This window comes from Hippichthys cyanospilos, chromosome 6 (assembly GCF_059441005.1).
Source record: "Hippichthys cyanospilos isolate Australia breed blue-spotted pipefish chromosome 6, RoL_Hcya_1.0, whole genome shotgun sequence".
NCBI classification, from domain to species: domain Eukaryota; kingdom Metazoa; phylum Chordata; class Actinopteri; order Syngnathiformes; family Syngnathidae; genus Hippichthys; species Hippichthys cyanospilos.
In genome coordinates this window covers 15,029,643-15,040,082 of record NC_142374.1, presented here as the reverse complement: position 1 = coordinate 15,040,082, position 10,440 = coordinate 15,029,643, and the positions used below count along the sequence as shown (strand labels likewise).

The 10,440-nt window shown below is 40.3% G+C and overlaps 1 protein-coding gene across 2 annotated transcripts; it reads left to right on the top strand.

The window, feature by feature from the left end:
- The first annotated feature begins 4,625 nt into the window (after window positions 1-4,625).
- Window positions 4,626-7,164, top strand: lmo2 (LIM domain only 2 (rhombotin-like 1)). 2 transcript variants are annotated; one of them, XM_088418189.1, is made up of 3 exons: window positions 4,626-5,086; window positions 6,071-6,286; window positions 6,461-7,164. In XM_088418189.1, the coding sequence occupies exons 1-3, from the start codon at window positions 5,046-5,048 to the stop codon at window positions 6,684-6,686; spliced, it is 483 nt and encodes a 160-aa protein (XP_088274315.1). In that variant the 5' UTR covers window positions 4,626-5,045; the 3' UTR covers window positions 6,687-7,164. The 2 variants fall into 2 exon arrangements, with proteins under 2 accessions (XP_088274315.1, XP_088274316.1); XM_088418190.1 differs by lacking the exon at window positions 4,626-5,086 and adding an exon at window positions 5,498-5,627.
- The last annotated feature ends 3,276 nt before the right edge of the window (window positions 7,165-10,440 follow it).

Below are 10,440 nucleotides of genomic sequence, written 5' to 3'. Positions count from 1 at the left end.
CTCTGATGTGTCTAAGGAATGTTTCATAGGGCTTCCCTTTTGTTTGGCCCAAATACAGGAAGCCGTTAACATGGCTGCACAGCCTTTTGATTGCAATGTTCCACTGACAGTGTTTTCTTTTAGGGGATTATGCTGATTATGGGAAGACTGTGAGTGTAAGTGAAGATTCATTTTCATCCAATGACTCATTTCCGCAACCTGTTTTATGTCAATCAGACAATGGCATACCCTCACTGAGCATTTTTTAAAGGGGGTTTAGGATAGTGCCTGACTTACTGTTGGACTTTCTTGATCTGGAAATTTAAATCAAACACGTTTAAAAAAAACACATTACATAGCCATTGTGACTGTTTTTCATTAAAGAGGAAGTGTTTGTTTTCATTATTACACAATTAACACTTTGACCAGAGCTTTTGTTCTTTTCCTCTTTTTTTTGTCCTACTATATTTGAATAGCTTCCACTAAATTTACAGCAATGCGCTTGCAAGATGTTTGTTGCAATAGCAGCAACATATCCTTCACCAACAGGAAATGAATTCACAGTAACTCCTGTTTTTTTTTGTCCGGTTGAAGGGGTGGGGAAAAGTGTTCTAGCATGATTTGCTCCTTGTCTGACAAGGCATTTTAATGCTCTCTTCTGAACATAATGTACAAAATTGACACAATTTGTTTCCATGAGATGAACTTACCCCCCCAAAATAACCTCCACAATGTTTGTGTTTTTCCAAATTGTTTGCAAAGAAATCTGACCATCCCTTCATGTTGTTCTGATGATTTTTTTTCTTTGTCTCTATGTAGCACAAGGTAAACACTAAATACCTCCAGTCTGTAAGCAACCTCAGCAAGCTTTGTAAAAGCTAACACTGTTAGCTAATGCTAATCTGTACATGGTTGCCCGTTACAGGCAAGCCAAAACCACAAAAATTAATTTACAAGTCCGTCCATCCATCCATCTTCTACCGCTGTGTTCAGGGGTTGGGTCGCTGGGGCAGCAGCTTGAGCAAGGAAGCCCAGACTACCTTCTCCCCGGGGGCAGATCCTCCAGAAGGATCCCGAGGCGCTCCCAGGCCAACCGAGAGACATGGTCCCTCTGGCGTGTCCTGGGTCGTCCCCGGGGCCTCCTTCCTGTGGGACATGCCCGAAACACCTGACCAGGGAGGCATTTCGGGTTCATCCTAACCAGATGCCCTAACCACCTCAACTGGCTCCTCTCATCTCGGAGGAGCAGCGGCTCGACGCTGACCCATCCTGGATGACTGAGCTTCTCACCCTGGGAGAGCCCGAACACCCTGCGAAGGAAACTAATTTCGGCCGCTTGTATCGGGGATCTTGTTCTTTCGGTCAAGACCCACAACTTGTGACCATAGGTAAGTGCAGGAAGGTAGATGGATTGGTAAATAGCCTTTCGACTCAGCTCTGTCTTCTTGACAACAGACCGGTGCAGAGTCTGCATTACAGCAGACGCCGCACAGATCTGCCTGTCAATCCCCCGTTCCATCCTACCCTCACTCGTGAACAAGGCCCCGAGATACTTGAACTCCTCCACTTGGAGCACGACCTCATTCCCGACCCGGAGAGGGCATTCCACCCTTTTCCGACTGAGGACCATGGACTCAGATTTGGGGGTGCTGATCTTTATCCCAGCCGCTTCAAAAACGAATGTTTAAATAAATTACTAAATTAAACAAAAATTGACTTATTGCGTTTGGATTAAAAAACAATATTTCCTTATGTCTTTGATCATATTATAGGAAGTGTTGCTTGGCAATCTAGTGCCACTAAGCTAGCTTTAATACCATGCTGCGGACCTCATCTAGCTATCAGGCAAAAGCATCTGGAGTCTTAAACGGGAAGAAGCCATCATGCATGCTTGCATCCAAAATAAAAAAAAAAAAACACACTCCAGGGAAGGCTTTGTGTGCCACTTGCACACCCTCTTGCCTTTCTGGCCTGGCGTCGCAGGAAATCCTCGATGACTTAGTTGTCTTTTTTGTTTTGTTCAGTTTGTTCCTTTATAAAGACAAAACAATATTTATTTTTCTTAAATTTGACAGGTTGGTCAGGCTACCACCATATGTGTGTGTCAAACACACAAAAAGTGTTCAGTTAATAAACATATATTTCAAATATTACAACATCAACCCAGTAACATTTCCTGTTTGGCAACTTTACAGCAAAGCCATACTTTCAACGTAGCAGCTGTGGCTTACTGATTTGTGGAAATTCGTGAGGAGCATTAAGTTGGTCAGGGATGTGATGGGGTTAGCGAAGAGATGTGAACCTAAATTACAATCCTGCTAGCTGCTTCACAGCATCGTACACTGAACCTTAGCGAAGAGTGGTGAAGCTAAATTCAAATCTCGTTAGCAGCTACAGCATCGTACACTGTACCTTAACTTCGCACTGTGTATATGAATTACTTTTTATTTCTTAGGAATACAACCTCTGCCTCACCTTTGATGAACACCTGTGCCTTTTGCGCTACACTTTTTATTTGGTGGTCATCCTGATGGTTCCTTTTTCCAAAGTTTGAGAACTTCCTCAGTCATAGTTAAATATTTTTACATTCACGTTAAGGCCATCCTTCCATATTCTATTCTTAGGAACGGCCAAAACACAAACTCAAACCTCCAGAACTGTGAGGCAAATAAGTTACAATTAAGAGTGGTTGTCACTTGAAAGAGCCATTTTATCTCCATCAAGAAGCTTTGCTGGTGCCACCTAGCCGCTAGGCTTTCCTTGCTTAGTCTCCAGCCCATTTCCAGAAAGTCTACAGTACATCATCCAACAAAAGTCAAGCCCAAGGATACATTCAGCCTACATTGCGGCTGACTCTGCATGGCTGCTGGTCCGAGGTGCTTTATCAGGTGGTCCAGTCCAACTGCTGTGTGAGTCCCTCCCTCCTGCAGGGTGCCTCATCGTGCTGGCAGCAGATAAGAGCAGCCAACAGCTCAGACAACAATCGTGATAATACATATGCCTGTAGCTGTGTTGTTTTAATACAAACAACTGCCTGAACACGCAAATGTGGAACGTCGTTTTGATGCTTGACAAAAAGGGATTAATTTAGTTTTTAAATCAAAAGTGGTAGAGTACAAAAAACTCTACAATTTATATGCAGTACATACAAATACTTTTTGTTAAATTAGCCCGGCTATTGTTATTTACTCCATTAATTTTTCTGTATTTTTATAAAATTAGCTAGTTGACATTTACATGTATTGTTGCTGTCAAGAATAAAGAAATGAGATTAATTAAATCTATAATTGACCTAATTAATCTTGCCTTCCAAAAATATTGTTTTAGACACATTGTATGAAATGGAAGGTCAAAAGATTAATATACAACACCATAAAAATGGCTTCAGTCAATTTACTTTCAGATACTTTATCAGATGCTGATGTAAACATTTACGGTACCTGCCACTGAATTTGAGACTAATCCCAAATGCTGGCTGCAACCTTTAATTTGGACTATCAGGAGGAATGGTGTTGTTTTCTTTACTCAATAGTCATAGAAAGAGAAACTAACATAAAGATAAATCATCCATCCTGGCAGGGTGCTTTGCATTAATGTGGTAGACTAAACTTGAGCTTTTTCTGTGGGAAGTAAGATCCTTCTTATAATCTATACCATCACTATACCATTATCAAAGGTGCTGTCAGAGCATTTTCTCAGTTAATGTTACCATCTTTTAGACTGAAAACTCTCACATGCCCTTCCATTTTCACATCTTCTTGTTGTCCCTGAACTTGCCCACTCACCCACAACAGAAGCCTATACAACCCCCAACAATTCAAGAACAAGAACCCCAATGCATAAAAATCAATCTATCCAGCATACAGAAAGCACACTTACATGTTAAAAAAAAAAAAAGATTACGGTAATTTAAAAGGAAAGTATGCTGAAGCTATAAATTCAATGATTGCAATTAATCTGACTGCCCTGATATACATATATCTATAAAATACACTTAACTATTTAATAATTGGTTGATTGTAAATAAAATAAATCTTACTGTAGATAATAATATGTTGATTGATTGTAAATCACATACAAATTAGGATGAAATATCATTTTAGCATAAAATAAATTTTATTATCTCAGTATCATAAGATATGATCTGCATGGCCCTAATTTAAAGAATGCATAAGACCCCCTCTCATATTAATATGTTCTTATTCATCAACAAGGTGAAAACGATCATTACACTACAATTTATCTCTATAAAGCCCCACAAGTGCTTACATTTTTAAATGATCACTTGTACAATATTTCCTAATTAATATATCTGATCCCTAAAGAGCGATTTTTAGAACACGCTCACAATCTACTCATTTCATTTGACCCTTGGGGACTACCTGGTGCCATGTCGGTGACCCTTGACCCAAATTCTTGAATGAAAAACGCGGTTTATATGCATAATTGTACAATGTTCTGTAAAATGTCGTATGACAGGTCGCGTCGTCGTAAAGTGAGAAGAGCCAGCACTGGGTTGTATAGCGGCTTCGCTGCAGTGTATGCTTCATGCGAGCGCAGCATGTCTCATTATGAAAAGTTAGGAGCGAAATCTCATTACTGAAAGCACGCACTCCCGTCTGCACACACGCACACGTTGGCACCAAGCGGGGCTCATTAGTGTCAGTCACGACGCAGCTCCTCGCCTGACAGGACAGGACAAGGCTCAAACCGCCGCTTTAAGGCTCATTTCCTGCCATTGTCACACAGTCGTGAGCAGGAAGAGGCAGACTTGGGGGGCTTTTGAGAGTGGTAGGCGGGGGCGCTGATGTGCCTCTATGCTGCCCGCCTCTTATTTAAACACGATCGTGGACGAGGACGTTCCGCGGTGGTCCATCCGAGCAAGCTGACCTTGCGCACAGACGTGCTTGATGCCCCTTCAGGAAATGATGACAGCGGTCTTTAGCATCGCTTCTCTGCCGCCCGAAAGCATCTGATACACGCGAGGAGGATAACGTCGAGGTTTTCGCTGGCTGGGGGGGCAGGTGCTGCTTGAACCCCCCCACTTCACTTGGATTGGTAGAGGAATGTCGTCCACCATCGAGAGGAAGACGCTGGAAGCCAACGAGTGAGTGACACTTTTTTAAGATGAGCCTTCAAATAATGACACATATTCGTTGGCAATGACACATGCTTGACTGGCTCTGTAGAGCCGTGCAAGTTTAATGCGGCACAAAGGTTCAATTCGTAATTGCCGAAGGGCAGAAATGAATCTCTTTACTTTCGCAATTAATGTACTGATAAGTACAGTGTTCTTCTTTGCCCTTTAAGGTTTTATGTTAACGAACTCACGCAGTGAACTCATCTGTGTGCTTGGAATTTTTTCGTCTGAGACAGGCTCAGTTAATTTTGTTTTTTTTCACGACTAAGAAGTTTTGTTTTTCACATACAATTAATTACACCACAAAACCGTTGTGCCAAATGCCAAGTGAAAAATAGCTTCCTCGTGTGGACAGCATAAAAACTACATTGAATACATTTCTCATTACCCTTTGAAAGGGAGTTCAGTTTACGCAGTATTCCCAATGCCTGGATCAAGGGCAACCTCTCAAGAAAAGACCATTTTAAATTTGAGACCTACTCTCAGGACAGGCAGTAAACCGCATACAGTAAGCCCCGTGAATGTTTTACACTTCTATTTGTATTATTCCATTTAAAAATTCCAGGTTGTCCACCATTTATTTCATAAACCTTATGTGATTAGTAACACAGAGGTGTCACACAATTTCGTCAAGGGCCATTTAGTTACAGTTTCCTTTTGAGGAGGGTTAAGACTAAAGACTAAACTCGTCATTTTGTTGCATAAATAGCACACAAAATTTGATGGCTAACTAGTTTTGAAATGACAGGGGTAATCGCTTGTTCAACTCTTGTTCAAGTTACTGTAAAATTGAACTTTTGAGTTTAGTTTCTTTGTGAATTTTGACATACTTTGCTTGCATTTGGGGGCCACTGGCCCTGGATTTGACACTTGTGAAAGGGGGCAGATATGAAAAAAGTCCTCATCAACACAACATGAATGATGTGCACTATGTTTACCTCGCGCATACAGGGAGCCCGTGGACGAAGTCCTGCAGATGCCTCCTTCGCTGCTGACGTGCGGCGGCTGCCAGCAGAGCATCGGCGACCGCTTTTTCCTCAAGGCCATCGAGCAGTACTGGCACGAGGACTGCCTCAGCTGTGACCTGTGCGGCTGCCGTCTCGGGGAGGTCGGCCGCCGCCTCTACTACAAGTTGGGACGGAAACTGTGTCGCAGAGACTACCTAAGGTTAGTCGGCTTCATCAAAGGAATTTTATTTTAAAAAGTCATAATTTAACATGGAGGCGAACCTATGAGCAGAACTTGCTAACCAATTTTCTACCTTGACAGACTAAAAACAATTACTAACACTTCAAGGGTTTAATTTTTTCATACTAACATTTTACGACTTCCTTCTCCAAGGCTTTTCGGTCAGGACGGCCTCTGCGCCTCCTGCGAGAAGAGGATCCGAGCGTTCGAGATGACCATGCGCGTGCGGGACAAGGTCTATCACCTGGAATGCTTCAAATGTGCCGCCTGCCAGAAGCACTTTTGTGTTGGCGACCGCTACCTGCTCATCAACTCAGATATCGTCTGCGAGCAGGACATCTTTGAGTGGACCAAACTCAACAATAACAGTATGGTATAGAGCAACAGAACCATCTTGGCTTTTATGGACTTTTTCCATCACTGGTTTCACAGAGGAACAATAACTAACATACGGTCTTATCCTAGCTTGGAACTGCCTCGCTGCTGCATGTGGAAAGAGGAGGAAGTTTATAATATCTGCACTATGAGTGGCAGCTTTTTATCTCAGGCCTCATAAATGCAAAACAATCAGCATCAACTTGCAATAATATCTGTTAATGTTAGAGGACTTTTGCCAACTGGAGTAACATTACAGCACCCTTCTGAAAACCAGCTAAAATTATTTGTCTTTACCAAGTTTGCACAAAAATCATTTTGAATTTAGTTTTTTTTCATCGTGATAAACTTTCTAAAAAATTCATTCAGTATAAGTAGCCTATTATAATAGGGGATCTGATGAGAGTTATATTTTATGCATTCACAATGATTGGAATATTTTTATGGCTTTATTCAAACATTAAAAACTTTAGCTGTGCCGTGCTGTTTGTTGCAAGTGCCGTCACTACAGGACCATACACATTCAGGCATAGCATTTATACGTGTCTATTAGAGCGATGTGATAATTGGATATATTGGTATTGATCGATGCCAAATTAAATAATGGTGCCAATATTATCAATCTCAATACTGAGAACTTTTAGGTTAATAAATATTATGGCATTTTAAAGAATTTGTCCTATTAGATAACATATTTAAAAAAAACATATACTTTCTTGTTGAGTTCTTAACCGTGTCGTAATATTAATAAAATTCTACATTTTGCATTTTACGTTAGTGTATACAACAGCAGTCGTTCTCAATTGGGGGTACGAGTACCCCTGGGATTACTTAAAGGAACTTGGGGGGTACTTGAGATTTTATATAAAACAAACAAACAAACAGGCAAAAATCCTTTAAAAATAATTATTGAATTAATTCATTGTTTCAGGAAAATATAAGTTCATAAAAAATTATGTTCAGTCGGTTATTCAATTTTGTCATTCTGAAAACTCAGATTCTCCCCCATACTAGAATGGTTTGACCCAACTTGTCATGTGCCACTTCTTGTTACCTGTCAAATTAATTAGTTATTTTGTGAACACATCTCTACTGTGATACCAAAAGGACACTTTAAGTTTAATATTTTTGTTTTGTTTTGTTTTGTTTGGGGACTAATAGTTATTCATCATGATTTATTTTTGGGAAGAGATTGCTACTGTAATCCCAACTTTATGTTGATCATTTTTAAGTTAAGTTTTAAAGTTATTTCTTTTTGATAACAAATTTCTCCAATGATCAAAAAGAGTACAAATGAAGTTTGAAAGGGTCTAAAGTTTAATAAATCAGATACTGGATGGCATGATTTTTTTTTTTTTTTAACCCAAAACCGTTTTGCACTGGTTAAGGGATACTTGATTGAAAAGATATTTCACAAGAAGTACATCATTGAAAAAGGTTTGAGAACCACTGTACTCTAGTATTAATCCTAATTATCCATCAAACAGGCAATACTCGGGGCCTGATATTTACAACGTTTAGCCACAAGAGGTCACTAAAAGACTTATAAACATTCTCCACAAATCTTTTTCAGTAAAATGAGTTGATGAGCCTTGGGCTTTTATACCAGATAGCCGATGTATTAATATAAATAAGGAAGTAACTGTTTGCAAGCACATTGTATAGGTTAATGTCAAGCTGTATTTTAGGATTTAAGGAGACAACTTAGCTCGAGAGATGCGTCTCTGCGCGCTCAGTTCTGCACACACGTTGCGAAAGTGCCACAAAACTAGCCAATCAGAGCTAGTAAAAGCACATTGGATGACAGCTTAGTCTCCAATTAAATTGCTTGTTGTGTTCACCCGGAAAGAGCAAACAAGATGTAAGGGGAGAAGGTGGACTTCTGCAGACATCTGCGGTGTTAAGGCAAGGACAGCAGATGGCGCTTGTGTTCTGGGCACAAAGTGTGCTGTTTTGGGATTCCCAACGTTTGCACAATGTCACATACAGTACAGTATTTTAAATGAGACAAAGAAAAAAAAACAGTGCTTTAAATGAGAGAGAGAGAGAGAGAGAAAGAGAGAGAGAGAGAGAAAACATTGCCATACCAAACACAATATCACAATATCAAACAAAAGTGATATAGGTCAAGCTTAATTTCTAACAGCAGTGTTCAATCAATCAATCAATCAATCAATCAATCAATCAATCAATCAATCAATCAATCAATCAATAGGTTTACGTATGCTATATGAATGTTTTGGGGGACAAAATTACAGCATTTTTGTGTGACTGTTCATGTTAAAGAGATACAGTATAGCAATGTTTGCTGTAGCATCAGTTCCTTATTTGCATTTTCTTGATGGTGGAAAGAAAAATAATTGAAAAATTGTTACGTTTATTGGGTCTGTCTCAAGCTGTTTTAGTTTTACCTGACTGAACTTTCACTTTATTTCTGGCCACTTGAATGTCATGATTTTACCTGTGCACCTCAGTCAGTTTTTGGTCTTAGCAAATATTATTAAGGCATGGCAGAGGCACTTTGTTTGGTAAATATTGTACAAATATTTTGTTGATATTCCAAAAAGGGCATACAAGTATAAGAATATGCAGTACATAAATAAGTAATTTAAAAACACATGTTGCCTCAGCATATATAAACTTGCTGATTGTTGATTGTAATAGGCCACAAAAAACCTTATTTTTTAAAATCTATTTAAACGGGAAGTACAGTCATAATCTTTCTTGACAATAATGCGTTTGATGCGCCTCTACTAGTCTAAATATGGCAGTCTGATTAATACTGTATTGCTTTTGTGTAATATGAATTCAAAAGCATAATCCATTTATTTTTATCCATTTCTGGAGTTTGCCATTTTGCCACTTGCTGTTGCTGCTGTCATTTTAAACATATACTGTGTTGAAGTGTTTCACAAGTTTATTGGAAATGAATTACAATGGCCATTTCGCCACTTTTTCTCGACTGAAAATGACATCACAGTTGCTCAGGGCCCCAAGTAAGGACCAATCACAACTCACCTATTTTATAAGTTTGGTCATGGGATGTTTGAAAGCCATGAGCACCTTTGATCTCATTTTTGTTCAACAACAACGTGGCAAAATGGCCATAATGATGAGTTTCAATAAACTTTCAAACATTGGAAGCATTTAGGAGAAATCTTTAACTCTTATGACACACTATTACGCCATCGCACACTGTTTGTGAGTCTGCGCTAGCGTGCGCGAAATCCAAGCGATTTAAAATAGATAAAGGCCTTCCGCAGCTGTCAGCTTGAGAAAGGATTGATTCAAAGGGAAGTGAAGGCGATGAGCCAGGCCGGCCTCGCTGCAGACATGACAGGAAAGTTCAGCGACACCTACAAAGGAAGATGTGGTCAGACAATTATCTACAGCATTGCGGCGATCCATCACACAGCGTCAAACCCTTATGACAAAACGAGTCCCGAGCTATTGATCACGCCTGCCTTGGGTTTCACTTGCACTCACACTTTATCAGATGGAGCTAATTGGGAACATATTCAGCCCGCGGTCCTGAGAGATGTGTCTGTCAAGAGTCACATTCCTGCTCTGATTTTCCGATAGCACGTAGCGCCTGCTGTCTGGATGGGAGGGGGGCAGCTGTGGGAGTTCAGGTTGGGCGTCAGGGGAGTTGGGGGAAAGGGGGCGGGGGGTGTCAGGGCCTCCGCAGCACATCCAGAAGTGGATAGGTGAGTAATAAGTGTACATCCTTTAACTCTCAGAGGGCTTGTCCTCTGACT

What these genes read in the sequence shown, in the direction of transcription:
- lmo2 (XM_088418189.1), top strand. Translation starts at nt 5,046, where the DNA reads ATGTCGTCCACCATCGAGAGGAAGACGCTGGAAGCCAACGA. An exon ending in AAGACGCTGGAAGCCAACGA is followed by an intron (nt 5,087 to 6,070) that starts GTGAGTGACACT and finishes TCGCGCATACAG; the next exon opens with GGAGCCCGTGGACGAAGTCC. An exon ending in TGTCGCAGAGACTACCTAAG is followed by an intron (nt 6,287 to 6,460) that starts GTTAGTCGGCTT and finishes TCCTTCTCCAAG; the next exon opens with GCTTTTCGGTCAGGACGGCC.